Here is a 27,017-nt window from a genome sequence, read left to right as displayed (position 1 = left end):
GCTTGGTTCCACCACCAGCTGATTTAATTTAAGTATTGATTAGATAAACCCAGTATTTGATAGTAACTGCAGATACTGACCTGCAATAAGGACAAGGTTTTTAAATGGTTACACTAACATACTGACAAATATACACCGATCAGACATAACATTATGACCGCCTCCATGTTTCTACGCTCCCTGTCCATTTTATCAGCTCCACTTACTGTATAGGTGCACTTCGTAGTTCTACAATTACAGACTGTAGTCCATCTGTTTCTCTGCATACTTTGTTAGCCCCCTTTTACCCTGTTCTTCAGTGTTCAGGACCCCCATGGACCCTCGCACTGCAGTGACACTAACGTGATGGTGGTGTGTTGGTGTGTGTTGTGCTGGTATAAGTGGGTCAGTCACTGCCTTGCTACTATTAGAATAAATATAAATAAAATTTAATACTGCAAGTCATGATTTTGTGTATGCCGGTCTGTTCATGTAACCATTTCCAATTCTCTCCTTGAAGCAGCTCAATATAAATTGTAGTTATAACCCAACACATGGTTGTGCTCAATCAGTCCTTTGTTACATTAAGTTGGTGTGCTGGAATGAAATGGTTTCATTTGATGGGTGAGGAAGTAGAGGAGAAATTGGATAACAAAACATTGTCCTTCTAACCAGCTCCAAACAGCTCACATGCAAATTTTCATCGTATTTTTAGGCCCTTAAGTTTTCATCTCCATTTGGCTGAAATGGTTGAATCCTCATGTTCCGATATGACCCTGAAGTTTAAGCTGAGCATTAAATATTGTGCGAGCAGGGCTCTTAAGTTTGATTAGGGTTCCCCCCCTAAGCAGCTGAGGAGTGCAGTGGCAGCTTAGAAGAACTGTACTTGCTATTTAAGGGAGCATCTATAATTCATAAGGCTCTTTCATGGCCCCATATCAGCCTGCCTGAAAGCCACTTTATTTCAGCAGCCCAGCCTACCGAAGAGCCACTTGACTCATAAAAACAATGCGCAGGCCCGGGCAGTCTTGAAAGGAATTATCCAGCCTTTTTTTTGTGTTCCACATCTGTAGTGTACGGTCAATTACCATGGACAATACATTTGCTGCAGTGTCCCTGAAAAGAACTGAAGGCTGCACCTGCCCATTGGTGTGTCATAAATGGGTTTCAAGTGAACAGGTTTTCTGTTGTTGTTTTTTTAAAAAATTTTTTTATTTATTTATGTTTTTTTTTGTTTGTTTTTTTTACAGAGAAATCATTTTTAATTGTAATCAAACATATGTCATAGATGCGACAGCTAGAGATAAAACAAGAAGCGCTGTTATTTTAAAGATGCTTACTTTGTTGGGTGTCCGACAGTGAGACTGTCACTCTCAGTATGAAAAACTGCAAGTGACACAGACAGATAGAGGGATGAATGGGCGGAAGCCACAGAGCAGCAGTGGTGCAGAGGACGGAGTGTGTTCCCAGCCTGCCTGCTGCCTGATTTTGGCCTATTTTGTAAGTGCTGTGGGAGCTCAAATGCACCAGGGCAAAGTTGGCTGCAGACAAAGGATGCCTGCATGAGCTCTGCTGGCCTCTCGTTCGCTCTTTTTCCTCTCACTTACGCACACATACGCTCTCTCATTAGCTGCTTTAGCTTCAGCTCTCTGGGAACAGAAAGCCTTCCAGCCTGATGGTGGGCAGTTTGCTGGGCTTCAGCCTGCTCTCTCTACAAGCTTACTGGATGATAAATAGTAGTACATAGGGGGGCTTTTGTACATTCTTACAATCCTGTTAAAAGTTTGTCTTTTCCGAAATTCTGTAAAGCTGCTTTGTGACAACATCCGCTATACAAAGCACTATACAAATAAATTTTATTTGATTTGATTTGACATCCAATTTTAAAAGCGGAAATAATATAACAGTAAAGATGGGAAGAGAACCATACACTGTCAAAAAATACTGTGCAGGTACATTTGTCATTCCTCAAGACACAAACTATATAAATGTACCTTAAAAGGTACATCAGTGGTTTTAAGGTCCAGCTGTGTACCTTAAATAGGTTTTGCCTGGGGAAAAGGCACATAATAGTACATCTTCAGACAAAATGCGTTATGTGTCAAAAAATATAATCAAAATGGATTCTAGTACAAGTATGTTCGCTAGCTAAAGATACAGAAGGCAAGTGACAGTTTAGTGCTTTTTTTTCTGAGTGTTTTTCAGATATTTATAGGTGCAATAAGCATTATAGTTAATCCAATACACATTTTGTCAGATCTGATTGAGATTGAAGTTCTTAGATCAGGTGAGGGTGATGAGCCATTTCAGCAGTGGAGAGAGGCTTCCCAGAGTTTGAGGATGAAGTTGGCTCCCTGTTCACCCACTTCTTATTCGAATTGTCCCTTTCCAACTTAAATGGTGCCATAATAATAATAATTCACAGAACCAATAGGTTGGTATTGTTTTGTCTTGTTTACTAATGTTAGTAATTGCTAATCCCAAATTTAATGTGATGTATAGTATTTGTCCATACAACATTTGTGGCCATAAAAGCATTGACAAAGATCTAACAAAAAAAAAAGCTTTACTAGCTAGTGTCATTCGCCTTGGCAGTGTATGTCCATGAATTTGAGGGGTTTAGCTTCTGAAATAGATGTGTCCAATGAAGGCAGGGGTGTATTTGTTTTGTTGGACTCACATCAACAGTCTTTCTCCAGAATTGCTGACCCCACCTTTAGGTCTTCTAGCCTGAGTTACCATTACAAAGAAATGTAACATATTTCTAGGGTGATACACACACATTAAAAAGAATAAAATGCAGGCAACTTAGCACTTAGTCCAGCATCACCTAAACATTCAGCCGTTTCAGAGTACAAATTAAAAAGTACAATTAAATACAATCAGTTTGAAATGCTATATAAAGATGCTAAACATATGTCCAGAGCCATGATTTATTTATATATATAATTTTTTTATTTTATTTTTTTTATTAAACTTTTGCCACTACCAATGACTCTGATCTCATTGGCTATCCCTATATTAGGTTATAGTGTCTCATGTGTGAGCATCAGCAGATATGTACTTGAACATTCTTGGCTGCAAGGATTGGTGCATAATTCCCATATCAGGACGTAATTTTTGTCATACATTGTGTGTAAAATAGTGCAACACTAAAAGAGAAGATAATCCTTTATTAGTCCCACAGCAAGGAAATTCGCAAAAGACTGGGTGGTATTCGTTGTTCAAAATCACCAGTTGATCTTAAATTCATCATAAAATTTGTTAATAATGGTGTTTTTGATAGAACATTTATTATTAATACATGAAAAAATATAAAAATAAATCAAATAGTTTGTGTCAAGTATCACCACCTCAATTTGCCTCACCTCGCCTCAGAATGCAACAAACTTCACAGCTTTCCACGTGGCTAATGAAGCTAAAAGAACAAGGATGAGGCATGAGATGTTAGATCAGGGGTGCACAACTCTGGATCTAGAGGGCCAGTGTCCAACACAGTTTGGTGATTTACCTACTAAGACGCACCTGATTTAATTTATCTGTTAATTGACAGGTTTAGTGAGTGTATTTAAGTAGGGGAACCTCCAAACTGTGCTGGGTACAGGAGTTGTGCACCCCTGAGTTAGATAAATGTTAAACATGTATGTAAGTGTAATACATATCAGAATACCACCACATGTCCAATCCGCTCCAACTCCTTGTTGACAGGACACACAGCAGATCTGTTTGCTTTAATGAAGTACAGTGCAGGAGCGCAGTATCATATATATCATAACATAGTAAATTACCAATTTAAATATAGTTTAGAATAGTATTCATGCTTTAATATTGTAACATTTTTATCTTTGAAATGATCAAAATGTAAAACGTTGTGTAATCTTAGCATAAAAAACAGGGCAAGAGCCAATGAGAGTGGCTTTAGCTTTCCTCTTTCCTTCCATTCAGTAGTCATTATCATTAGAAGGACAGTGTGCACAGTACCCTCGTTGAGCACAGAGCCACACCATTACCTATCCATTTTGTGTTTATGAAAGAGGAGAGACCCCTCCCAAAGAAGTAATTATACAACTCATATTTGTCCATTCTGTACTTTATACAGGTTGTGTGTATTCTTTGTAATTTTGTCTGGAATTTTCCTCTAGTTATTATGTATCTGTATTGATCTACTGTTGTCAGATTTTCCATATGAAGCCTAATGCTGCTGCTCAGATTTCATTAGCATTCAGCCTGCTAACCGATGCTGTAATTATTGATTTAGCATGAATTTAGCACAGTGTTATTCAGTGTCACAGTTTCATACACAGTGTAGTGGAGAATCCGCCCGTATGACCTCAAGCTTGGTGCTTGGTGTGCCGGTTAGTGAAGGGATGGGCCATGTTTGATTTGGACTGTAAATGCCACACAGATCTAGGACATTTACTTTTAGCAGGTTGCATAGAGATGGGATATCAGGCATGAAGTACCCTTGGAGCTGTATTTTAAAGAGCAGAACATGTGTTAACTTTCCTTCAAACCACTGAGCTTTGTCTTTAGATCCTCCTGAGGGTCATGTGACTTGGGCTAATCATTTTGTTTTTTCGTTCTGTTAGGCAGGTGTTCAGTATTTTGTACCATAGTCAGTTGCAGCGCCCCACTGTTCAGCCTGCTAGTAGAGCTTTAAAAGACAGACTGTAAATTCTGCATTACTGCAAAAGAACTGTAAAGCAGTGGATGTGAATTGATTCTTGTGAAGCTGAAAGTGTGTGCGCTATGCATGTGGTTAATACTGTTAAAAGCTTTGTGCTGTTTTTGCTGACATTTACCCCATTCATCATTGAGTTGTCCACTGTTTCACATTTCTAATATTTGGCACTGAATTAAAAGGTATATATTTCCATACCCTCAAAGGTACATCAGTGGTTTTAAGGTCCAGTGGTGTACCTTACATGAGTTTTTCTTAGTGGAAAAGTAGATATTTGTACCTTTTCATAACCAAATGTTTTAAAACAGAACATTAAAATAAAAAGCCTGGAGGTGAGGTGGGGTCTGTGGAGTCAGTACAGTTTAGAAAATATAATTTCAATGGATTCTGGTACAGTTATGTTCCCTGGCTAAAGGTAGACATCCCCCTGAGGGTACTGCCGCAGTGACAAGAGGGTTACTGGCCCAGTGACGGTGTTGTACCTTTTTTTTTCTGAGAGTGTATGCAAAAAGTCTAGAGGTGGAAAATATGACTATATTGTATCATTATTGTGCTAAAATGTGTTTTTGTGATATGCTTTTTTTTACAGTGTATTATGGATATTCGGATGTAGTCGGTGGACATAGTCACTGACTAACTGCATGTTTCAATGTAATGAGTACTACCTGGAGTGCATCATTACTATTGCATTGTATCTGTGTATCAGAATATTATGATACATATTGTGTACTGTCAAAATATCTTTAAGAATTATGTACTTTTGTCACACATTTCTACAGTACATTTTGATTTATTTAATTCCCAGTTTAAGCAGCAGTTTAGATTTAAGCTATTTCGGCTATTACCAGGGGACCAGCCGTATGTCTGGAGACGTGAAGTTTATTCATTTGTGTGCAGGTACCAGACACCTCGCTAGCCTGTAAGACACTGGGCTGATGCAGTTTTTTTCACAGGATTGATGTCAAGATTAGTCTTGGCCTAAACATGACAAGTGACAGGTGTGACAGACATGACCATTTAGGGATTAACAAGAATAGACAGAAGAATGTTCTAAATACAGTCACAGTACAGGCACACACAGTACCAAAAACAATGACATATAATACGACACTAAACACATTACAGAGCAGTACATTTCTACAGTAAACATCTCCAAAGTTCTACTTTTCACAATCCGGGTAATCCCAGTCACAAAACTAGACTCATCAGTCCATAAAACCTTACTCCACATCACTGTTTTAATGGAGTTTTTCAAAATTCTGTTTTCTTTACCAGTTTTTCAACAACTGCATATTCTATTAGACTCATAACGTTAAGTTATCTACTCACAGTGGAGCAATAGACAAACATCTGTGGATTTTTGCAGATCTGAAGCAAGAGCGGAGCTTTTTTTAAGGTACTTTTTATTTGATGGTAACAGTTGGTCTATTGTGTCTCGCTCATTTTATCATTTAATTATTGTTTTGAATGCCCTTCTTTATGTAAGTGAATTATATCTGTCTTTATTTAGACATTTTAGATGCAGATGTGAAGGAAATGTATGAGGCATCTAAGGTTTGTTTGAGTAGTTGCTGGTGTGAACATTAGGGTGCATTCAGACTGGGCAGGTTTGGTTTGATTGAAAAGAGCCCTGGTATGATTGCTCTGTTAGTGTGGCTTGTTAGAGAAAGTAAGAATGCTGCCATGTGAGCTCTGGGCCTCAATAAATAAGTGGACACAGACTCCCTGAGTAGGTCGGTCTTGGTTTGCTCTGAACACTATAAGACTATACAGACCAAATATAGAACGAACCCTTGTCTCTGCATGACTTCTTTGGTACATGGGGAAAAAACGAGTTTCTAATTCAGTTTTGACACTGGCATGTGTTTGGTCATCTCATGAGTTCAGAAACTGTGATAGAATGTATTGTTACAGTTTTAAGAGGAGGCTATGGCACATTTGAAGTCTTTATAATATACTTGATATACACATTTGACTGCACAAATAAATTGTATGTATTTGGTGCTTTAATGGTGGTGGACATTATCACAGTTATTGTACATCATAAAATCTGCTGAATCAGTTGTGACCTTTTACTCGTATGACATTTGTTTACATCTTTTGGTTTGATGCTAAATATGTTTACATATTTATATGCATGTCCACAACAGAAATACAACCGTGTATGATTTTCTGCTTTGGTCCAGACCAAGAGAACCAAACTACAAGTATAAATGTCTCAGTGTCTCTTTGCAGGGGAACAAAATGTCAGTGATTCCTTTGGGAATGGCTTTTGTTAGGATGGCACAGCTGGAACTGGTTGCTTTTAAGATTTGAAGGATGGAAAAGTTAAAGTGGCAGTAGGATGCACTAAAGTGAAAAGGGAACAAATAAATACTCAAAGGTTGTTATACTTGCTGTTGGAGGCTTTTGAGTCCTTTTCTCTTATGTTTGTAATACGTTTCTGCTGTTTTTCTGAACAGTGACTAAACTAATTGCCATTTTGACTGGAAATTAAATTAAGGATAGGATGGCCTCTGACGTATTCTCTAAAACAAGTGCATCCCTAAAATTATTCATTACAAATGAAAGTACACTGTTTCAGTGGAGTTTTTTTGCTCCGCACACTCCCAGAAGTAGTAAGGCAACATCTCTTTTTCCAAAGTCTTTGGATGTATTGTTTCTTTGTTTGTTTTATTTGTGTGTGTGTGTGTGTGTGTGTGTGTGTGTGTGTGTGTGTGTGTGTGTGTGTGTGTGTGTGTGTGTGTGTGTGTGTGTGTGTGTGTGTGTGTGTGCGTGTGTTTGTTTTTTTTTTTTTTTTTTTTTTGGTAGTTTTTTTTTTTTTCTTTGTGTCGTGTATAATTATTCAATTAATTATTCAGTTCTAACACATCAATAGTCATTAAAGGCTTTAAGTTTTTATTTCAAAACACTAACATATGGTGTCTAGTATTACTAATGCATTTTAGTCCTTTTGATAGTCTATCATGTTCTCACCTCTAGGGACATAGTAATAATAAAACAAAATGTTAACTTGTGACTAAACCTGTCTATTTGGATGTGTTTCATCACAAACAAGTTTTGGAGTGCTGTGCCATCTTCATGACATTCAAACCTTTTTTTTTTTTTTTTAAAAAAGCTATGTTCTTGTTTCAGCTGAGAAGACTAAACGGCACTTCTCTCTTTCACTGAAGAGGTGTTTTGCTGGCTGTGTGTGGTTAAGAACTGGTGTTTGTTGTCCACATTTATGTGAAGTCTAACGTTTGTATTTGAGGGTGGATGTGGTTTTATGCTCGTGAGTGTATGTGTGATGTCCATAACCCTGTCTCAGCTTTAGTTTTTGAGAGCAGTCAGACCACAGCAGAACCTTTAGTCCTCACTTTCATCTTTATTGCTATATTAAGCTTTGGCCCTCTCAGGACCATTCACTGCTGTCCCTTGTGCTGGTGTGTGTGCTTTTTTTTTTCTTTTTTCTTCTTCTCACTCTCTCACTCACTCTGTTCATTGCTGTCTCGCTCACTCTACCTCTTCCTCCCTTCCTCCCTTCCTCCCTCTTCTGCCGTGAGTGTTTTGCTGCTGTTGCTAATGGGCTGTGCTTTTGGATGTTTGCCCCGGCAGCCCGAGATGCTGATGAGCGAGAGAAGTGGATTCACGCCTTAGAGGGAACGATTCTGCGCCACGCCCTTCAGCTACGGGTAAGAACTTCCAGCTCTTGTGGAACAGAACAGCTTCATGTTCCGCATTCCTGGAGCTTCCTGTTGGAGGAACGAGCAGTCATTAATTAAACCCAAATAAGAAAAAAGAGAAAAAAAATGGATGATCAGTCAAATTCGAAACTGCTTCATTGCATGTTCTTGTATGTAGGATCTTCAGTGTAAGTGGTTAGCAACAGTTTGAAGACTATGTTCAACATGCTGTCATAAATGCCTTTTTCAGACGTTGTGTGCTGGTTTCCAACACCCAGACTGGGCATACACAAGTACTAAACATTCAAGCATTGGATGTTGAAACACCGTTAGTATGCAGTTTAACACTATGGCCTGGTTTTATGGACCTTGGTTATCTCTAGTAACTAAATTGCAATGCCAGTGGTGAAATTACTTTAAGCCTAGGCAGAACCTTGATCTGGGTCTTTGAAACTGGCTTTAGAGGGCATCTGCACAGATGTGGATTAAAAACATAGTTTTGGGCTAAACTAGAACATCAGTGATAAATTATTTTTAGTTTAAGTTTAGAGTTTGTGTGGTTCTGAGAAACTGGCTCTGTATGTGCAGAAGTTGGAGGCAGCTGCTCTTTCAACAGTTATTCTGTAATCAAGGGTATTTGACCCCCTTTTGCTACAGTAAGGCTCTTCGGAAGGTTTTACGCTAGATGTTGGTTGCTTTCAGCCATAAGAGCATTAGTTAGGTGGGGTACTGGTGTTGGATGATTAGTTATGGATCATCTCAGCTCAGTATTGGATGACGCTTAATCGCTCCAAAAAGAGCAATTCCAGTGTTCCACAGGCTATTGCTGGGGAGCTTTGGTATAAAGTGTCTCACTGACTCTTGGCATTGAGCATGGTGTTCACAGGCTCGTGTATCTACTAGGCTTGCAAGTAAAATAAAAAAGTGTTTTTCTCTGGCTTTGTATTCAGCCTCACAGTGTTAAGAGTAAGTAGAGCAAAGTGTTAGAGGTTGAGCCTGAGTTCAAGGGCTGTGTAATAGACAGGTCAGTCAGTGTGTGTGACCAGCCTGAGGGGAATCGGTGAAACCAGGACAGCTGGACACAGAGAGAGCCTCGGCCCATTTACCTCAACACAGTTTTCAGTTTCCCTCTTTTCTTGCTCAGTTCTTTCTTAACCTGTGGCAAATGATTTCGACACTGGAAATGATTTTTTCCACTACAGCTGTGCTGTCTGTGTTGTGTTCAAGTAGCAATATTATTGTCTCTTTCTCATTCTATTTTCTTTTCTGTCTCTCAAATCTTTCTTCTTTTTTCTTTCTCTTTTTTCACTCTTCTTTCTCTTTTTCCTTTTATTATTTATCTTCACTCTCACGCTCTCTTGAACACTTACTCTATATTCCCACTTTCTTCTTTCTGAGGCATGCGCATACTCACACTCTTCTGCCATTTCTTTTTTCTGCTTGTTCTTGCTTTCTGTTTTCTCTCTTCAATATTCTTTCTCTTTTTTTTAAAATGTAATTTTCTCTTTTCCTTTTCTTTCAGTCTCTTAACTAGCGTTCATCTCTCTGTCCCTCTCTCTCCCCCTCCCTCTCCCTTTCCTCTTCTCCTCTGCCCCTGCCCTCTGAGTGAATAACTCTGACTGGCCAATGCATGTATCTACTTGCATGCCTGGCAAGCATTGTGCAGTTGTCCAGTCACATGACCTTAAAATGCACAATGAGCCAGTCACAGCTCTGCATACTTGGGCTGCCTCTCATCTGCAGCAGACAGCTGATCCAATCAGAGCAGCTGTTCATATTTGTTGCACACCGTTAGGCTTTTTTTTCTTTCTTTCTTTTTGTTCTTTTTTGATTTGAGGAAGTCTGCCACTTCCTGTCCTAAGTATCTTGAAACAGTGTGGCTGCATTTAACTCGGTAAAACTGAACTTTAGTGGGAGCGTATTTGAGAGCTGCTGCTGTCATTTCGTGGAAGTGGTTATAGGGGTGGCCAACAGAGGAAAAACAGAGAGATAGAGTAAAATAGGGCGGGACCAAGGCGTGGAGGGAAGACATTGCTCGTCTGATGTCCCGGCTTGGCGGAGGCAAGTGTCCTGTGAGTATCTCTGGGTTTTTGGAGATTACTAATGCAGTGCTTATGGGTTATTCTGTATGAATATGTGTGTTTTGGGAGAGTGAGCGTATAATTACGGGGGTTTTAGTAGTGGATACAAGTGTAAATGTCTGTGTTCGTGACAATGTATGATCTTGCTTAATTTGGATTTGGAGGAGTGTGTATGCTCTATGTTTTGCAGTCTGCTCAGCTGGGTCAGACTCATATTAGTCATATTTACACACTGTCTGTGTGTGTGACTGTGTTGACATACCAAACAAAGTCAAACTAAAGCACCTATATAGTTTGCCCTGTTATGCCTAAATGTAAGGATGGTGTTTGCGACAGATTAAGATTTCGCTCTCTGTGAGACGTACTATAGGCTATGAAAATTAAATTTTTAATAAAAAATAAAGCATGAAATGGAAAGGAAAAATGAATAGTTAGTTAACAAAAACTACATTGAAAAAAAGAGGCTGAAATACCACCCACTCAAACTGTTATATTGTTAGTAGAGTATTTGATAGCACACGATACATGATCTTCTTAAATGAAATGCTTCAAATAAAAATAGCTCAATTTAAATTGAAGTAGTTTTTAAAGTAGTAGTATTGGATCAGTATCAGCCAGTACTCAAGGTTTCAGTATCGATATCAAAGAAGTAAAAGCTGTATCGTGGCATCTCATGATATAATGTCACAAAATCCAAACAGCTATTTGTTACTCTATAGTTGTTATTGATTTTTATTCACACTCATTTTTTATGATGCACACAGTTTTCTGAAAGTGATGAAAATGAAATGAAAAATGAAAATTTACGACAATTTCAGGAGCATATGATCATAATCCCACCGAACAGAATGGTTCATGTTTTGACTTGCGGAGTAGAGACTGATCTAAATGCACAGTGGCGTTAATACAGTATAATGCACTTCTGGTGGATTTTTGTGTTCACTGTGGTGATTGGGCACAGCTGTGACTCAGCCTCTTTAGTCAGAACGGAAACTGTTTCCTGTCTGCTTTTAAGCCCTACTAGTGCAGGTGTTTGAAAGGTTAGTCACTGATGGACGTGCCAGCACATCTTTCTGTCTTTGCCCTGGGAGCAAAATGTGATTATGGCAAATCCATAGTGAGCTTCAGATGTGATTCATGACACGTCCTTATGTTAATCTTACAGTTAGTGTCATGACTGACCTGCTGTTATTTGAAGACATTTTATGAATTATGTAAAGATTGTTATGTAATGAATTATGTAAAGTATTTTTGTTAAACCTGTTACCTTTCACACACTAAATTGAAAGATGATTTCTGTTTGTTTATTTATTGAACAGTGACAATAACAATAATGTTACTTCTAACTCAAGCTGCTTTGTGGCACCACAGGATAAGGCAAACAAATACAATGGCACGTAGAAAAAGATAAAAAAGAACTGTATGCATCAGTTTGAGTGTTATGTGTATATGTTGTATTAGTGGGTCCTAGTGGGCCTGCCTTATGAAGCAGTATTTTCTACTTAGCAAACTAACTTTGAGCTTAGTTTCATCTGAGCCTAGACTTTTTCTCATGAAAGTGGACCATTTTTTACTAGGCTACATCACCGTGGCTTTTATGCTGTGTATTTTACTTGTTCCAGTTCAGGTTAAGTTTGGAATTTTGGATTAGAAAACAATTAGGACTGGTTACCATTCAGAGACTTACTGTGTTGGACTTTTTGGGTCAGTTGTGAAGAATATTGATTGATTTTATTTATTTATTTTATTTAAAAAAAAATTTATAGCAGAGATAAACTTATGCTGCATAAATCTTAAGAATATAAAGCAATTATTACTTCAGTAAGCACTAACTTGGTGGCAGTGGTGACAGCTTTTTTTTTTTGTTGTAAATTCTTTACTTTTTTTTTTTTACATATTTATGTCGTTTTTTTTTTGTTTTTTTTCTTCTTTGAAAAATAAGCAGTTTGACTCATCATATTTCACGTGATTGTCATAAAATGTCATGCTTATTCATAAGGACAAGTGAAAATGTGCATTGAAAACCGCTGGATTATAATGAAGTAAAGTGAAGTATTTTTTGTTGTTGTAGCTAAAGCACCAGTGTAGATATCTGAAACTCATCTGATAGATGAGGCTTTCCCTCTGCAACAGTTTCACTTGTGTGTTTGTCTAAGTAGGGTGGGGGAAGGGGTGGGGTCCTAAATCTAGAATGTTTGCCGTTGAGTAGTGTGTTCTCTGTGGGACCACCCTTGTACCCCTTGTCTACGCACCTTGTAAACAGCTCCACCTTTCCTCTCTTGAGATCGTGGAGTGCGTGTTCTGCCTGCAGTCGACACTGTTCACTTGCATATCTGAACTAGAGGTAGCTCTGTGTCAATGCTACAAATGTGAAATGTTGAACCTAGATTAAAGCTTTATTAAAGCCAGCGTGGGATTGCTGCTGGTTTTTATAAAGCTATATTCTACTGGCCACCCTCTTGAAGTTCACTCACTTGGTCACATGTTCTGTTATGGGTCCATTGCTGCACCTTTGATCTCTATGAAGACTCACTCTCTTACTGATGACTGAGCAGCACATGAGACTTTGACCCCTAAACTGCTTTCAGATTGAGAGTGTGGTAAAATGGCAGAGAGCTGCCAATGGCTTTTCTTCATCTTCCCTTCATGAATTTCAGTTCGACCAGTTCCCGCCCTGGAGGTCGTCGTAAAGTTGGTCAAGCCCCCCAGCACAGAGCAAAGTCAACACCGGGGAGTACCTCATTCATTGCTATCAATTTGTAACTATGCTAGTGCAGTGACTGTTTTACTAACAGAGGGTTAGTCTGTCAGCTAACAACAACTCTAAAGCAATACAAAGGCTGTTGGTATGCATCACACTTGTGCTGCTGAATTTGTGCTGCTTTTTCAATCACGTTTTCTGTAGTTTGAATACTAACAAAAGTGTTGGGGCTCATGGAAGACTATCATGGATGGGCTTCTATTTCTGCTGTGCTGCTTCACTGGACTAAATATGCTACATATGTGCGACATATGTTGGTGTGTGCATACAAGGACTAAATATTAAGCTAAATATGTATCCAGTTGGGGTGGTAGCCTATGATTCATTTTTAATGTCAGTTTGTTTCTGGTTTGGCCTTGGCTTTGTCAGAGTACCTAAAGTCACACTATAAGACAAAAAAAATTAAGGGGAGAAAAAAGTTCACAATAGGTGTTCCAGACAAAACCTGTTATTAAACAATAAAAGTATGATTTTTCAGTGATGGTAAAAATCTTTAAAAATACAGTAATTCAACAGTTTCTGTAGTTGAGCTAGGTAGTCTTGACATACAGTATTTTACCAGAGGAATAACAATAACAACCAAAAAAATAAACATAAAATTAAAGTGTTTTTTTTTACTTGGCTTAAGTCATCAAAGAAACAAAGATATATATATATATATATATATATATATATATATATATATATATATATATATATATATATATATATATATATATATATATATATATTTTTTTTGCTATATTTTTTGTATATGGCTTGTTAGGTTAGTTTATGTACTTGCACAATAGCATAGCCATCAGAACACCCTGTCTATTATATAAAAAGCAGAAGGGAAAGAGAGCACAAACATTGTCCTTAACTGAACTTAAAATGTCACTGTTAACTAAATGCAGCACTCCAGCCAGCCATATTTATACAGACAGTGTGGTCTAAAAAGACCGTTCTTTTTTTCTACTGGAAATGCCTTGATTCCATTAGAGTATGACCTGTTCTTTCATGGGCAGTTACAGGCCTGTTAACAGGCCATGGTGTCCATCTTCTTCCAGCCTTTCAGCCAAAAACTGCTGACGTATCTGCCGCAATACCTTGTAAATTCCCCTTTTGGAATGTTTTGTCATGAAAGTAGTCTCGACTATTTTCAGAAGGCCATTCATATGAACTGCTGCTGTCATTTTTTCCTGGGGAAGGAAATAAAGTTTCTCCAAAACACAGAGACTACACTCTTAAAAATAAAAGCCAAGAAGCATTCTTTGAGCACTCCCATAGAAGATGTACTGTTGGCTCCTTAAAGAACCATGCTTTAAAAAAGAAATTTGTGAATGTGAAGAACCTTTTAGGTTTTACTCGCAATTTAAGGGTTCCTCCTCAGACTCATTATGTAGAGATTCTTTAAAACGGTTTTTTGTGCTCATACATCTCATTTACAAAAAATGATTCTTTAAAGAACCATACATCCAAAAATGTTTTAAGGTTCTTTTATGACATTGTGCAAAAGGCACTTTTTGGTGTTTTTTGGCATCTTCATTTTTAAGAGTGTACGTTCAACACAGAACAGCACCAGATGAGCTAATGGTGGTTGATGACAGTAAATAAAGTCAGTAAATACAGAGAATAAATGTTTTGTCATGCTATACAATAAAGTATGCATACATTAAATGCAAGACAATAGACAGCAATAACAGTAGACAATCAGAGAAGATGGATACACTCATTAACGCTAACTACTGTCTTTATTCTCTGTCTAATGACTAATTTAGTGGTCTAAACGGTAAACTTAGTTCCTAGCAGCAGATGAGTGCAGAATTTTGTACAGTAGAAACTCTTGTGTACTTAACATGAAAAAAGTGAAGCGACTCTTGCATTATGTAGAGCACAGTACACTCTTTTTGTGAGTTTTTTTGGAGCAGTTATACAATAACTAATTTTTGTTTCCTTTCACTTGATGTTTCTTTAAAGCTGCATTTTGTTAGATGTTTTTGTTAGAATTGAAAGAAGTGGCATTTCTGAGTCAAGAGAAAAAATAATGTGCTAAAATTGTGTTGAATGGTGTTACTGTGCTGCTAAAAGTCTAAATAGTAATATAGGCATCAGGTTGTATTTCGTGGGAGTTTTTTGGACACACACACACCCCCAAAAAGGTCTGGCTCAATGTTCAGGTCTAAAATGCAAAATCAATATTATACTGATCAAGATATGGTGACACTAGTAGATCCACAGAAGACACGTCTTCACCAAGTTTTGACTGAATTCTCTTTTGAAAACTCTGCGCTCTCAATCAACCAATGCATCCTCTTGGGGACGAGGTTCGAAGCATGTGTAAAAGGCATTCAACTGAAATGCATATCTTTGCATTGTGTTGTCTGATACTTATTTACAGTGTTTTTGCCTTAGTGTTTTATTTGCACATATAAAGCATTTTATTTCATGCATTTACATTTCATGCAGCGATGTTTTAACTCCTGAAAACCGTATTACATATGAAGATTTATTATTCAGTTAGTATGTGGACTTTTGACTTAGTTATTCCTAGGTCACAGAATTGTTTAGTAAAACTTTGGACCTGTCTGTGGTTAATAAACTTGAAAGGTTTTTCATAGAACTGTACATCCAAGTGTTTAGGAGCCTTTTATTTTTAAAAGGGAAGATTCTTTCTTGCTCCAATTTATTGTTTGTATCCAAATGTCACCTCATGAATTGGTCTACAGTCCTGTGTCGCAGATGTGGCCTCTCTGCCCTGTCTGATTTCTGTTTGGGTGGTATTCTAGCTGTGTAATTCAGCTAATCTCATTAGCCTGGTTGGAAAAGGGAACAGACTGGGTATAGTGCTGCTTGCCTGGTCTTCGGGTCTCCTCCTGAAAGTGGAAAGCAGAACAGGCTGAAGGGAAAGAACAGCATGGAGGTGTTTACGACTAGAGCAATAACTCAAAACGGTTTTTCTCGCTTTCAATTCCAGGAGGCTGAGACTGCGTTCGTACCGAGCGTTCAAGACTTCGACAAAAAGCTTGCCGAGGCGGATGCATACCTGCAGATTCTAATTGACCAGTTAAAGGTAAGCTTCATCAAGGTTTAAAAATTTGAGTCCTTTGGTTTTAAATTGGGTGATTACTTATTTAAGTCCCCCCCCCCTCCCATGACCCAAACATTGGCCTTCCTTATGTCTCCTCTCCCTTGTTCTGTAGCTCTTTGATGAAAAGATAAAAGACTGCAAAGATGACGAAGCACGCAGAGTAAGTCATTATCACCATCTTGTCTTATGAACATCTCCCTGCAGGCTTGCAGTTGTTTTCTGCATGGATTATGTTCCATTGCAGAGCAGTGACAGAAGGCTAGCTGAAGTTTTGTGTATGTTCAGTGCCTCATGAGTGAGCATTCAGCTGTTGGCTAATTACTAGCTCAGGGATGTTGTCATAAGTGTGTTGTATTTTGTATTGCAGAAGAGTTTTTCTACTGTAGTTAAAGTAGATTACAAAGTTTCGTTATTCTGGGACTCTCCACCTTCTCCTCCACCTTCACCTTTCATTTCCCTTTTTTTTTTGGGGAGCTAATGTTCTGTTTTGTATTACTTGAGGCCGCTTAATTGAAACATTTTAGAGAAGTCTCTCATCTGCCCTCCTTTGTTTTTGTATAGAAAATCGAGAACCTGAAAGAAACAACGTGTGTAAGTATAGTCTCACATGCTTCCAACATGTCTAAGAACGCTTTGTGTCCAAAAAAAAAAAACAGTTTGTTGTTTTTGTTTTTCAGAGCATGGTAGAGTCTATCAAGCACTGTATAGTTCTACTTCAGATTGCCAAGGTGAGTGAAAGCCTATTATGTTAGTTTTGTTGTGACTGTATTAGTGTTGTCATTGTAACAATGGGTGCGTAATCCTTTGTAGCTGTAGCAGTATTTTTCCACTTGCCTGTGTTGACTTGACTGTTTGATCAGGTTAGTTTGCAACATTCTTATAGGGCCTTGTTACTGAGGCTTTGGAGAGGTGCTTCTCATATACACCTAAGAGCAAGGATCTTAGTCTTTCACATAAAATATTTCTAGTATTGTAGTACTTTCTCAGAGCCCATTTATTATAAATGAATGAGGTTAATAGAGAATCATAGAGCTATTTGTTGGTAAATGGTTGGGTTGGTTCACAAACCTGAGTTGCACATTCCTCAATTCATGTTTTCTTTCCAAAATTTTAAGGATCAAAGTAATGAACAGCAACACGCAAACGGACTGATAGTAAGTTGTGACTTTCCTCAACCATGGAACAGTTCTGATTCGACCGATCCTCTTTTTCTCTTTACTCTGGAATCTCTTCTTCACTTCAGGAAAAGCCAAATCAGTAATCCACAACAAGTGCATGCCTTTTACTCTGGGAAATGGCTCTGCCCGCCCCATCTTTCTCTTGCTCTCATTTTCATCACTCCTTCTCAAGCAAAATTTCTCTTTTCCATCTAGGGGAATTTTCTGGAACTTTTTTGGCTTTCTCTTTTCTAAAAGGCAATGATTTGCAAGCATCTTTGAGACACTCTTCTCTGAGTCAGTCTTCAGCTCCACCTCCTCTCATATGCTCTTAACATGTGTGTACATTAAACAGCTATTGAAATTAGACAGCTAATGTGCAACATGCACATTAAACAGCTTTTGTTGTCCCCTTACCATAGCGTCCTGACATTAATGGATATTTGCTTATCACTGGCTGTTTAGTGGCTGTTATCAACCGTTATACATATCATGGTATTAACTGTGCTTGCTGGTCCTGGAGAGAGACAACATAACTCAATAAATGTTTTTTTCCTCCTTTCTTTATATGTGTTTGCTGCAAACCAACCAAAACATACACTTCCTTTCGTCGTAAATAATTGCAGAAATTATTAAATAACAGCCAAAATGATTGATCAAGCAGTATTAATTGACTACTTTTAGACTACTTTTTTGCTTTTTTTACTGTCAAACATTTTCATTGGGAGTGACAAGGCTGGACAAGATTAGAAATGAGCAGATCAGAGGGACAGTGAAGGTGGAGCAATTTGGAGATAAAGCCAGAGAGGCCAGGTTGAGATGGTTTGGACATGTGTTGAGGAGGAATAGTGGATATATTGGGCAAAGAATGTTGGAGATGGAGCTGCCGGGTAGAAGGAGAAGAGGTAGACCTCAGAGAAGGTTTATGGATGTAGTGAAGGTGGACATGGAGATGGTTGGTGTGAAAGTAGAGGAGGCAATGGATAGGGTAAGATGGAGGCAGATGATCAACTGTGGCGACCCCTAAAGGGAGCAGCCGAAAGAAGAAGAAGACTGTCAAACAAGATAGGTCTACTGGTAACAGTCTGCTGTCTAGACTAAGGGTGGGAAATATGACACATTATCATTATTGTGATTAATTACAATAACATTTATCCGTTTGTGGGATGCTTTTCCAGAGTGACTTACCATTTTAATCTTAAATAGAAATTTAGACCAGCATTGGTCTTTAAATCTGAACCTTACATACTCACTGGGAGTTACCACAACTGTTGAAGTAATTGATTGGCCACTTTGGGTCTCACATACCTGTGATTTTTCAGTACCCAGGACCAAAATTGCATGCAAGGTCCAGATTTGACGACCTCTGAATTATAAGGAGTCTGAAACAGCAACAACAACAACCAGCATATAGTAACAAGTAGCTCATTATATGTCATATTATTTTATTTTTACCATTTATTTCCTCCTGTTCCTTATTAAATAGTTTATTTTAAAGAGTTTATTTATTATTTTTGTACACACTGAACTTAAAAAAACAAAATAAAAAAAAACAAAACTTTTTTTATATATAGCTTAGTTTTTTTTAATGTAGCACTGCAGTTTTGCTGGTATGCTTTGTCTGTTCCACCTGTGTATTGTTCATAATTTTGTTTGCCATTTTACCCACCCTTAATCCAGACTAACATATTTTAAAGCTACTGAAAAGCACTAGAAAAAGCTTTGGAGCTGAATTTGCCCATCTGCTTGATGGCCCAGTCACTAACCTCTTCGCTCTGCCCTCCACATCTCCTTGCCTGTTGATTTAATCCAATCCCAGCTGCCTCCCATCGCCACGGATCTCGTTTCTCTAATTGGCTTTTAATTAAGAATGGCAGACACATTCACCGTGCTGGGGAGTGTTTCAATTAAAACCAAATAATGAAGATTAAATCTTTTCAATCTCTCTCAAGAGAAAATCCTCTCCAAATCTCACTCATATCAACTGAAATCCTCATAAATGTGCAAAAGTAGACAGAGAGAGGTTTCACTGCATGCCTGAAGTTCCTTTCATTACCCTGTCCTCTCATTTTTCCTTTTTTGTTCGTTCTGTATTTTGGAGGGGTGTTACGGCTGTGACGAGTTCTGCATGTCAGTTAAAGCAGGAAGTAAAATCTCAGCACTCTTCACCTGCATGAGAAGTGCAATAGCAGCATTGTGGTCTGGCCTTGTCACTGTGGAATCCGAGTGTTATAGTCACTTATCTGAGGCTGCCCAGGTCTTCTGTGTGTGTGTCTGTCTGCGTGCGTGTGTGTGTGTGTGTGTGTGTGTGTGTGCTGGGCCCTTGCAAAGCAAACTGTTGCTGCAGTGATTAGGTATAATTAGAATCAGTTTGACTGCTGCTGAGACTCCGACAAGACCAGACTGCAGCTGTGTGATTGACTAATCTGACACGCAGTCTGATTTTATGTCAGATTCAACTTTTAATCATCAGTGCCTTTGTTGCCTCAATCAGCTGTTTTTCACATATTTGCATCAACCAGATTAATTGCACACTGCAAATCATGAGTAAATCAGTTATGTGAATTTTTCCCTTTCATAAGTAAAGTAGTTTTTGTTGGTCTATAGAGAGTAAAATTCAGTGTTTTTTTTTTTTTTTTTTCTTTTCTTAATATAAATATTAGCTAATGCCACCAGCTTTGATAGCTGTGTTAGAAGAAGCCAGGCGGCTCTGTCTTGAGTGCTTCCCTTGAGTTCAAGCTGTAGTAAAACTGTAGATATTCCTCTGAGAGCTGATGTGTGTTGTACCTGCAGAGCACCATAAACCCAGTGGATGGAGTTTACCAGCCAAGCCCCCTGGACGCCTCTGTAGTCAGTGCCATTGCCATGCCAACGCAGACCACCCTCCCCACAGGTGAGGATATGTGTAAATGTGTCTCTCTCTCTCTCTCTCTCTCTCTCTCTCTCTCTCTCTCTCTCTCTCTCTCTCTCTGTCTCTGTCTCTGTCTGTCTCTCTCTCTCTCTGTCTGTCTCTCTGTCTCTCTCTCTGTCTCTGTATCTGTCTCTGTCTCCCCTTGTTCTGTTCCTCTTCATCGCTCTTTGATTTTCACCCTTCCTTTTTCTTTTTATCTTTTTTTTTCTTACTCATGTTTCTTTCACTCCCCTGTCTTTCACTTTTTCGCTCTCTCCCACTCCTTTCTTTCTTTCTTTCTACTCTCAACTTTACCTTCCATCATTCACAAAACGAGTGCTTTGAGAGCTCTCCACATATGCATAGTGTTGTAGATGTGCATGAAGTGTTGTTTTTCTTGTTTGAACCTGCAGATGGAGCTCAGGCGTGCAAAGCGGAACAGAGGCCTTCTTCTCTACCTGTGGGTCCTGTTGTCACGCTGATGGGCAGTCTTCAGACACCCACTCCCAACAGCACGGGTACAGAGCCACCACAGCTAAAGGCGCTGGCATGACCAAACGGAGAGAGAGAGAGAGGGAGAAAGAATTTTGAAATTAAAAACCAATCCAAACAAGCAGGATAACACAGGACATGAACATATATTCACAGAATGTATCAGTGAAAAGCGCTGACTTTAGATGAAATTAGACACTGTTTAGCTGTGTTCTGCAGGTGTTGTCACAAAGCAGATTTACAGAAAAATCTGCATTACAGAAAGAAAATCCAGGTCCAAGAATTGAGCCTGACTGAGCCTAGTTCTTTGCTTTGGCTAATGAATTAGTTTTATTTTATGAGTACAATTTAGTAGTATCTGTTTTTAACAGTTTGTATTGGGGTGTTTAGTAAGAGCATTTATAAGTATAATTTTTTTCATATAAATATAGTAGTATTATTGCACTCTGTATTGGAGCTGCCGGAGACCCTGTGTTCTCTGCAGTGGATCTCAACCCCTCTGTTGCAGCCAGTAGTGCTGTGGCTGTCAGAGGCTACACTAACTCTGCTTTTGCTGATGTGGTGCAAGAAATGATGAGCTTGGCAAAAACTGCAGCCTGAGAAACTGCAAACTAAACGAAGGAGGAGGAGATGAGCAATACTTCACTAGCGCACTTGGAGGATGGTGTGTTCCATGTGAAATTAGTTATTGATTGTGATGGCTTTTTTCTCTGCCAAAACACACTTGAATATAGCTTTGGTTTCCATGTTATCCATGGTATCTGTGCCATGCTGCATGTATAAGACGTATGTTGGAGGTAGGGTTGTTACAATAACAAAATTTAGATTGGGAGACTGATAATAAATGCCTGATACCAAATAATGCTGTAGCAGAAAGTTAAAAATTCCAGTTATTGCCTGGACATCAAATGTGTATTGAACACAGTACCCATATTTTAGAAATAAAACACTCTTTAAATGTTAATTTAAATAAATCATAAATCAGTATATTTTTAAGAGAACATCTGACTTTGCCTTACAATCAGCATTCTGTTTTAAAACCAAATACTTAATGCATTATGGTTAATGTTGTTTGCATCTAAAAGCATACAGCCTTCAAGTGTATGTTTTATACAGTGAGAGGAAATATATTTTTAAACACATACATAGTGCCTTTTTCATATTGAGATTGAATTAGCCATGCAAGCACCATCACCTTCTCATATAGAAATCAGTCTTGAGTTATTTTAATCTTGAGTTTTCTTTTTAATTGACTGCTGACGACTTTGTTACCTTCCTTATCATTAGTCTGAAAGCTTGTCATGAAATCTTGCATGGTGCACCTGTCCAGGAATGATTAATTTCATGAACCTTCCACTTGCATATTATCAAATAAGTTGTACTCATTGGAATGATAAGGTCTTTGCTATGGCTCTGTGGTTTTGTTCCATGTGGTTTTGTTCCATATGAGTTTTGGTTAATAATTTTGTCTTTAGGAAGCTGAATATATTGTATATTGAGTATACATTCACCAAACACTTTATTAGGAGCAGCTCTTTGTTTTTACACTCGCTGTCCATTTTATCAGCTCCACTTACCATATAGGTATAGTTTGTGGTTTGACAATTATAGACGGTATTAAATCTGGATCACTGCATACTTCGTTAGCCTCCGTTCGCCCTGTTCTTCAATCAGAAGACCACCACAGAGCAGGTGTTATTAGAGTGGCAATCTCAGCACTGCAGTGACACTAATGTGGTGGTTAGTGTGTTGTGCTGGTGGATCAGATACAGCAGTGCTGCTGGAGTTTTTAAACATCTCAGTATCACTGTTTGATTAAGAACAGTCCATCACCAAAATATCCAGTCAACTGCGTCCTGTGGGACGTCCTGTGACCTCTGATGAAGGGCTAGAGGATGACCAAAACAAACTGCAGCCTCAGATGAACTACTATTACTGACTTTGTATCTACAAGGTGGAGCAATAAGGTGGTAGTATTGTCTAATGGAGTGTACAGTGAGTGGGCACAGTGTAAAAAAAAAAAAACCCCAAAAAAACACTAGCAGCTCTGCTGTGTCAGATCCCCTTGTACAAAGTGTACCTATATGGTAAGCAAAGCTGATAAAATGGTCAATGAATATAGATATAGGGAGGTGTTCCTAATAAATTGCTTATGATTACATACATTTTTGTTGTATATTTGTAGGTACAAAGTCAAAAGACTTTGCAATGAATATATACACTGGAAGTATATTAAATAACAAAAACAAGAACAAAGAAAAGGTGTCTCAGTACTTGTTTCCCCTTACGGTATGGTGGCATCTCTTCTCATCCAAGTCAGATTAGCATGTGCAACTTGATTTGCCCATAGATTTTTAAAAATAAAAACACAAAACATAAAAATGATTGCTCATTTAATTATTTATACATTGCAGAATTGGAAAAAATGGGGAGCTTTTCATATGTTGTGCAAGTTTAGTTGGAAGTACAGAAGAGTCAGGCATTGTGTTTGAAAACATTAACTGTTTAATGATTGGAGAAGCTGCTTGGCTGACATGCACTTAGTCCTTTGCTTTTGATTGTGGTCTACAGGGAGTGGTCCCTCCGCCCCTAGCAGCAGTGTGACTTCACCCAGTCACATGAACGTGCCACCTCACTCTGTCCCAGATTTTTCCTACTCCAGCAGTGAGGACGAGTTTTATGATGCTGATGAATTTTACCAGAGTAACACTTCCCCGAAACACTGCATAGAGTGAGTAACACCCACCCACCCACCCAACACACCTCTTTCACAATAAACCACACATTATGGGATGAGCTCAATTACAAGTTGGTGTTCAACTACCAGTTGAAAGTTAGTGTTAAATGCAGTGCATAATTACAGCATAATGTCACACATCTTGGCTCATACCTCCAGATGTTCATTGTGTGGGCTCTAGCATGTACAGTATTGTTTTACAATTTGCTGTTTTTTGCTGCAGCCCCTCCAGAACTCCTGCTGCTAACAGCGAGGTAAACGCAGCCCTCAAACGGCCTGACACCAATGAATCAATCAACTCCTCCATGTCCAATGGCACCACTGATGCAGGTACTGAAAGGCATACAAGTATACATAAAAACATAGACACAGATGAATACTGTTACTGTGTATATGTATGTATGCATTTCTAATGAATGAATGCAACCATTACAAGCTAAGTTTTCCTTTGCACATCAACAAAAGGCAAAGATTTATCTATCCTACGAATAGGATTTCCAACCCTCTGATAATACTGAAAAATAAACAACCAACAACACTTTGTGGCATCTATAAATATTCTGACCTCGATTTCGGATCAAGATGGAAAGTGGAAAGGATCAAAAAGAGTTTGAAAGAAGGTTCATTACTGGGGCATGGATGGCAGCATTTTGTCACAAAGACTGCTCAACTGGTTAGTGTTTCAATAGAAACAGTAACTAAAGAACCATTTGCATTTGGATTTATGGGAAAGAAATCAGCAAATAGGGGCAGAAATTGTGACAGGAAAGCATAATGAAGGACTGTGATACTTATGCATTAGTGCAGTATATGCACAAACAGCGGATCGGATGTTCCTGAGGTGACTGAAAATGTCAATATGGGACGTGATCAGACTGCATCAGCAAGAACAGTCTGTCCACAACTATACAGGGGAATATTATAGTAGGGTTCAGTGCATTAACCCCCCATTACTAAAATGAATGCATATTTTAGTATTTCAGAGTTTATAGATTTTATTTATAGAGTTCAGTGGTGCAAAAAACATTTTTTGTAAATGCAAGCACTGGTTTACAGAGATGTGGAATGAAACAGAAAGGTGATATGATCAGTCATCCTTCACCATAAAAGGAAGGCTGTATGTGTGGCGTACACCAGGAAAACAGTACAGGCCTGAATGCTTGCCCCCTACAGTAAAGGGGTCTGGTGGTTCTATTATGCTGTGGGGGCATTTTGCTGGCATGGTTTGGATTAGTTTAGAGGGAAGGGTTACTGCAAATGTATTCTAAATTATTCATCCTCATCATATGATAACATTTTTATCCTGATGGGATAAAAGAGCATGAGGGGTCACTGAATGGTTTGATGCATATGAAAGTTATATATCATATGCCATGGCCTTTGCAGTCATCAATTTTCAACCCAATTGATTTCAACCCAATTGGGATATTTTGTTTGTGGTATTAAACATAAACATAAACTGAGCAAAAATCTTTTGGAGGAATAGTGTCCCATCCCTCTAGTAATATTCCTGTGACTCATAGAGTGACACATTGATGTTGTTAAGTTTAACAGCCAAGTGTATTTACAGTCGTGCAATATAGATAATAAAAAAAGAAATGCCATATTTCTTTATTTATATATTTAAAAATAGCCTGAAGAACAAATGCTTTGTTGAATGTGATTATAATTGATATAGTTTTTAAAATGTTTTACACTCCTGTCATATACACATACACATTAAGTAGAACAGATGCCTAAATATGGTTATAGACACTTGCAGTGTTTCCTCGATCACTGTTCATGGCTGGCTGAGTTGTTACTGTGTGCTCTGTTGCTCAGATCAGTTTGACAGTCATGATGAGAGGGATGACGACGGAGAGGGAGAGTCAGTGGAGGAGCATAAGAGCGTCATCATGCATCTGCTGTCCCAAGTGCGACTGGGCATGGACCTGACCAAGGTAATTCTCTTCTGTTGTGCTGTACTCTCTGTGCCCCCTCCCTTTCTTTGTCCTCTCTCACTGCACACGTTTCCTCCTTTCCCAGGTGGTCTTACCTACATTCATCTTGGAGAGGAGGTCGTTATTGGAAATGTATGCAGACTTCTTTGCACATCCTGATTTGTTTGTCAGGTAAACTTATGTTCATCTCTTCTCCTTAGTACTCATGGTTACGTGGCAACATATTTTAAATTAATTTCATGGCTTTCAAATACTTGTGCTCAAAGAGAACTGAGTGCAGGGGATGTAGTGTGCATTTTTCCCCCCAAGAACAGCTTGTTCGGTCTCTACTGAAGCAGTTAATTTTTTTTTTTTTTCTCAGCACATTTACTCCCAAATTTTTTAACCTATCTCCATTTGTCGCATCTGCAGCATAAAGTTGCTTACCATTGGCAATTATTTTAACAGGTTTCCCTGCACTTGGAATAGAACAGAAAGCCTGTTGCATTAAAAGACAGCTGGGCAAATGCTGAATTGTCATACAATGTTCATTAGAAACACAGTGTTGTAGAATACTTCAATGATTTTTCAGTTAAAGGCATTTGTAAATTAAGCTCTGCTTTATGCTTTTCTTGATTTCATGCTAGACTGTTTCTCTCTGCTTTATTCCAATATGTGCTTTGGTTTGCACTTGTCTAGTTTGTGAGGGTTTTTTTTTATTTTTTTATAAAGTTGCAGTGTTTTTGTTTATTTGCAGTAGTCTGTTGAGTGCTCTCATGTTTGATTGCTCTGGTCTGTACTCAGCATTGCAGAGCAGCCAGAGCCTAGGGAGCGCATGGTGCAGGTAGTAAGGTGGTATCTCTCAGCCTTTCATGCTGGCCGGAAAGGATCTGTGGCCAAGAAGCCCTACAACCCCATCTTGGGAGAGGTGTTCTTCTGCCACTGGGACCTGCCCTCTGAAACGGAAGAGCCTGCTTCTGGGGTGAGAATGTGTGTGTGTATGTATGTGAGAGTTTATGTATACGAGTCTGTGGAATGTCCAAATATGGAATTTTATGTAGTAACATTTATATCTTGCTCCTAGAAGCAATCAGCATCCTTTATAACCCATCAGGTATTTGTTTTAAACACTGTGAAGAATGCTCTATATAGTTTTATAGTATATAGAATTTCTGTATCTCACCATTAACTTTCCCTTAGGATGTGGACATCTTTAAAATATTTAGCTCTTATTTATTTAAAAAATAAAGTGAACTTATCAAACCTTAACTGAGCTTTTACACACACATTCCTTTTAATGACTCCTTTTAATGTGTATGTTTATGTGTGTTTGTGCAGGAGCCTGTGTCGGAAGGGCCAGTGCCATTGTGTAGCAGGAACAGTGTGTCGTTTGTAGCGGAGCAGGTTTCTCACCATCCCCCTAGTGAGTGTTCCAAGTTGAAACTCACCAAAGCAGAAGAAGCTTTACATGCTTTATAGTATGTTCTCACAACATCCTGAGTGAATCTGGGTTTGAGTTCCAGTTCTGTAAATGCATAGTTCCATGTTTACCCACCACAAACACATCTGCTTCTGCTCTTAAATG

General features: G+C 38.5%; 1 protein-coding gene across 3 annotated transcripts in view; it reads left to right on the top strand.

The window, feature by feature from the left end:
* osbpl9 (oxysterol binding protein-like 9) overlaps positions 1-27,017 on the top strand; it is a 41,869-nt gene that overhangs the window by 8,186 nt on the left and 6,666 nt on the right. The window contains exons 4-17 of one of the 3 annotated variants that reach the window (XM_037535726.1): positions 8,258-8,334; positions 16,124-16,219; positions 16,350-16,397; positions 16,799-16,828; positions 16,915-16,965; positions 17,353-17,391; positions 20,188-20,287; positions 20,698-20,802; positions 23,348-23,507; positions 23,737-23,843; positions 25,335-25,453; positions 25,539-25,624; positions 26,237-26,414; positions 26,771-26,855. In XM_037535726.1, the coding sequence (XP_037391623.1) occupies positions 8,258-8,334; positions 16,124-16,219; positions 16,350-16,397; positions 16,799-16,828; positions 16,915-16,965; positions 17,353-17,391; positions 20,188-20,287; positions 20,698-20,802; positions 23,348-23,507; positions 23,737-23,843; positions 25,335-25,453; positions 25,539-25,624; positions 26,237-26,414; positions 26,771-26,855 (1,281 nt within the window). Of the gene's footprint in view, positions 1-8,257; positions 8,335-10,160; positions 10,398-16,123; positions 16,220-16,349; positions 16,398-16,798; positions 16,829-16,914; positions 16,966-17,352; positions 17,392-20,187; positions 20,288-20,697; positions 20,803-23,347; positions 23,508-23,736; positions 23,844-25,334; positions 25,454-25,538; positions 25,625-26,236; positions 26,415-26,770; positions 26,856-27,017 lie in introns of those variants that run through there. The other 2 variants (XM_037535728.1, XM_037535727.1) reach the window with 2 other exon arrangements.

This window comes from Pygocentrus nattereri, chromosome 28 (assembly GCF_015220715.1).
Source record: "Pygocentrus nattereri isolate fPygNat1 chromosome 28, fPygNat1.pri, whole genome shotgun sequence".
Lineage (NCBI taxonomy): Eukaryota > Metazoa > Chordata > Actinopteri > Characiformes > Serrasalmidae > Pygocentrus > Pygocentrus nattereri.
Note: the sequence above shows the minus strand (reverse complement) of the source record. Positions and strands in the feature narration are given on the sequence as shown.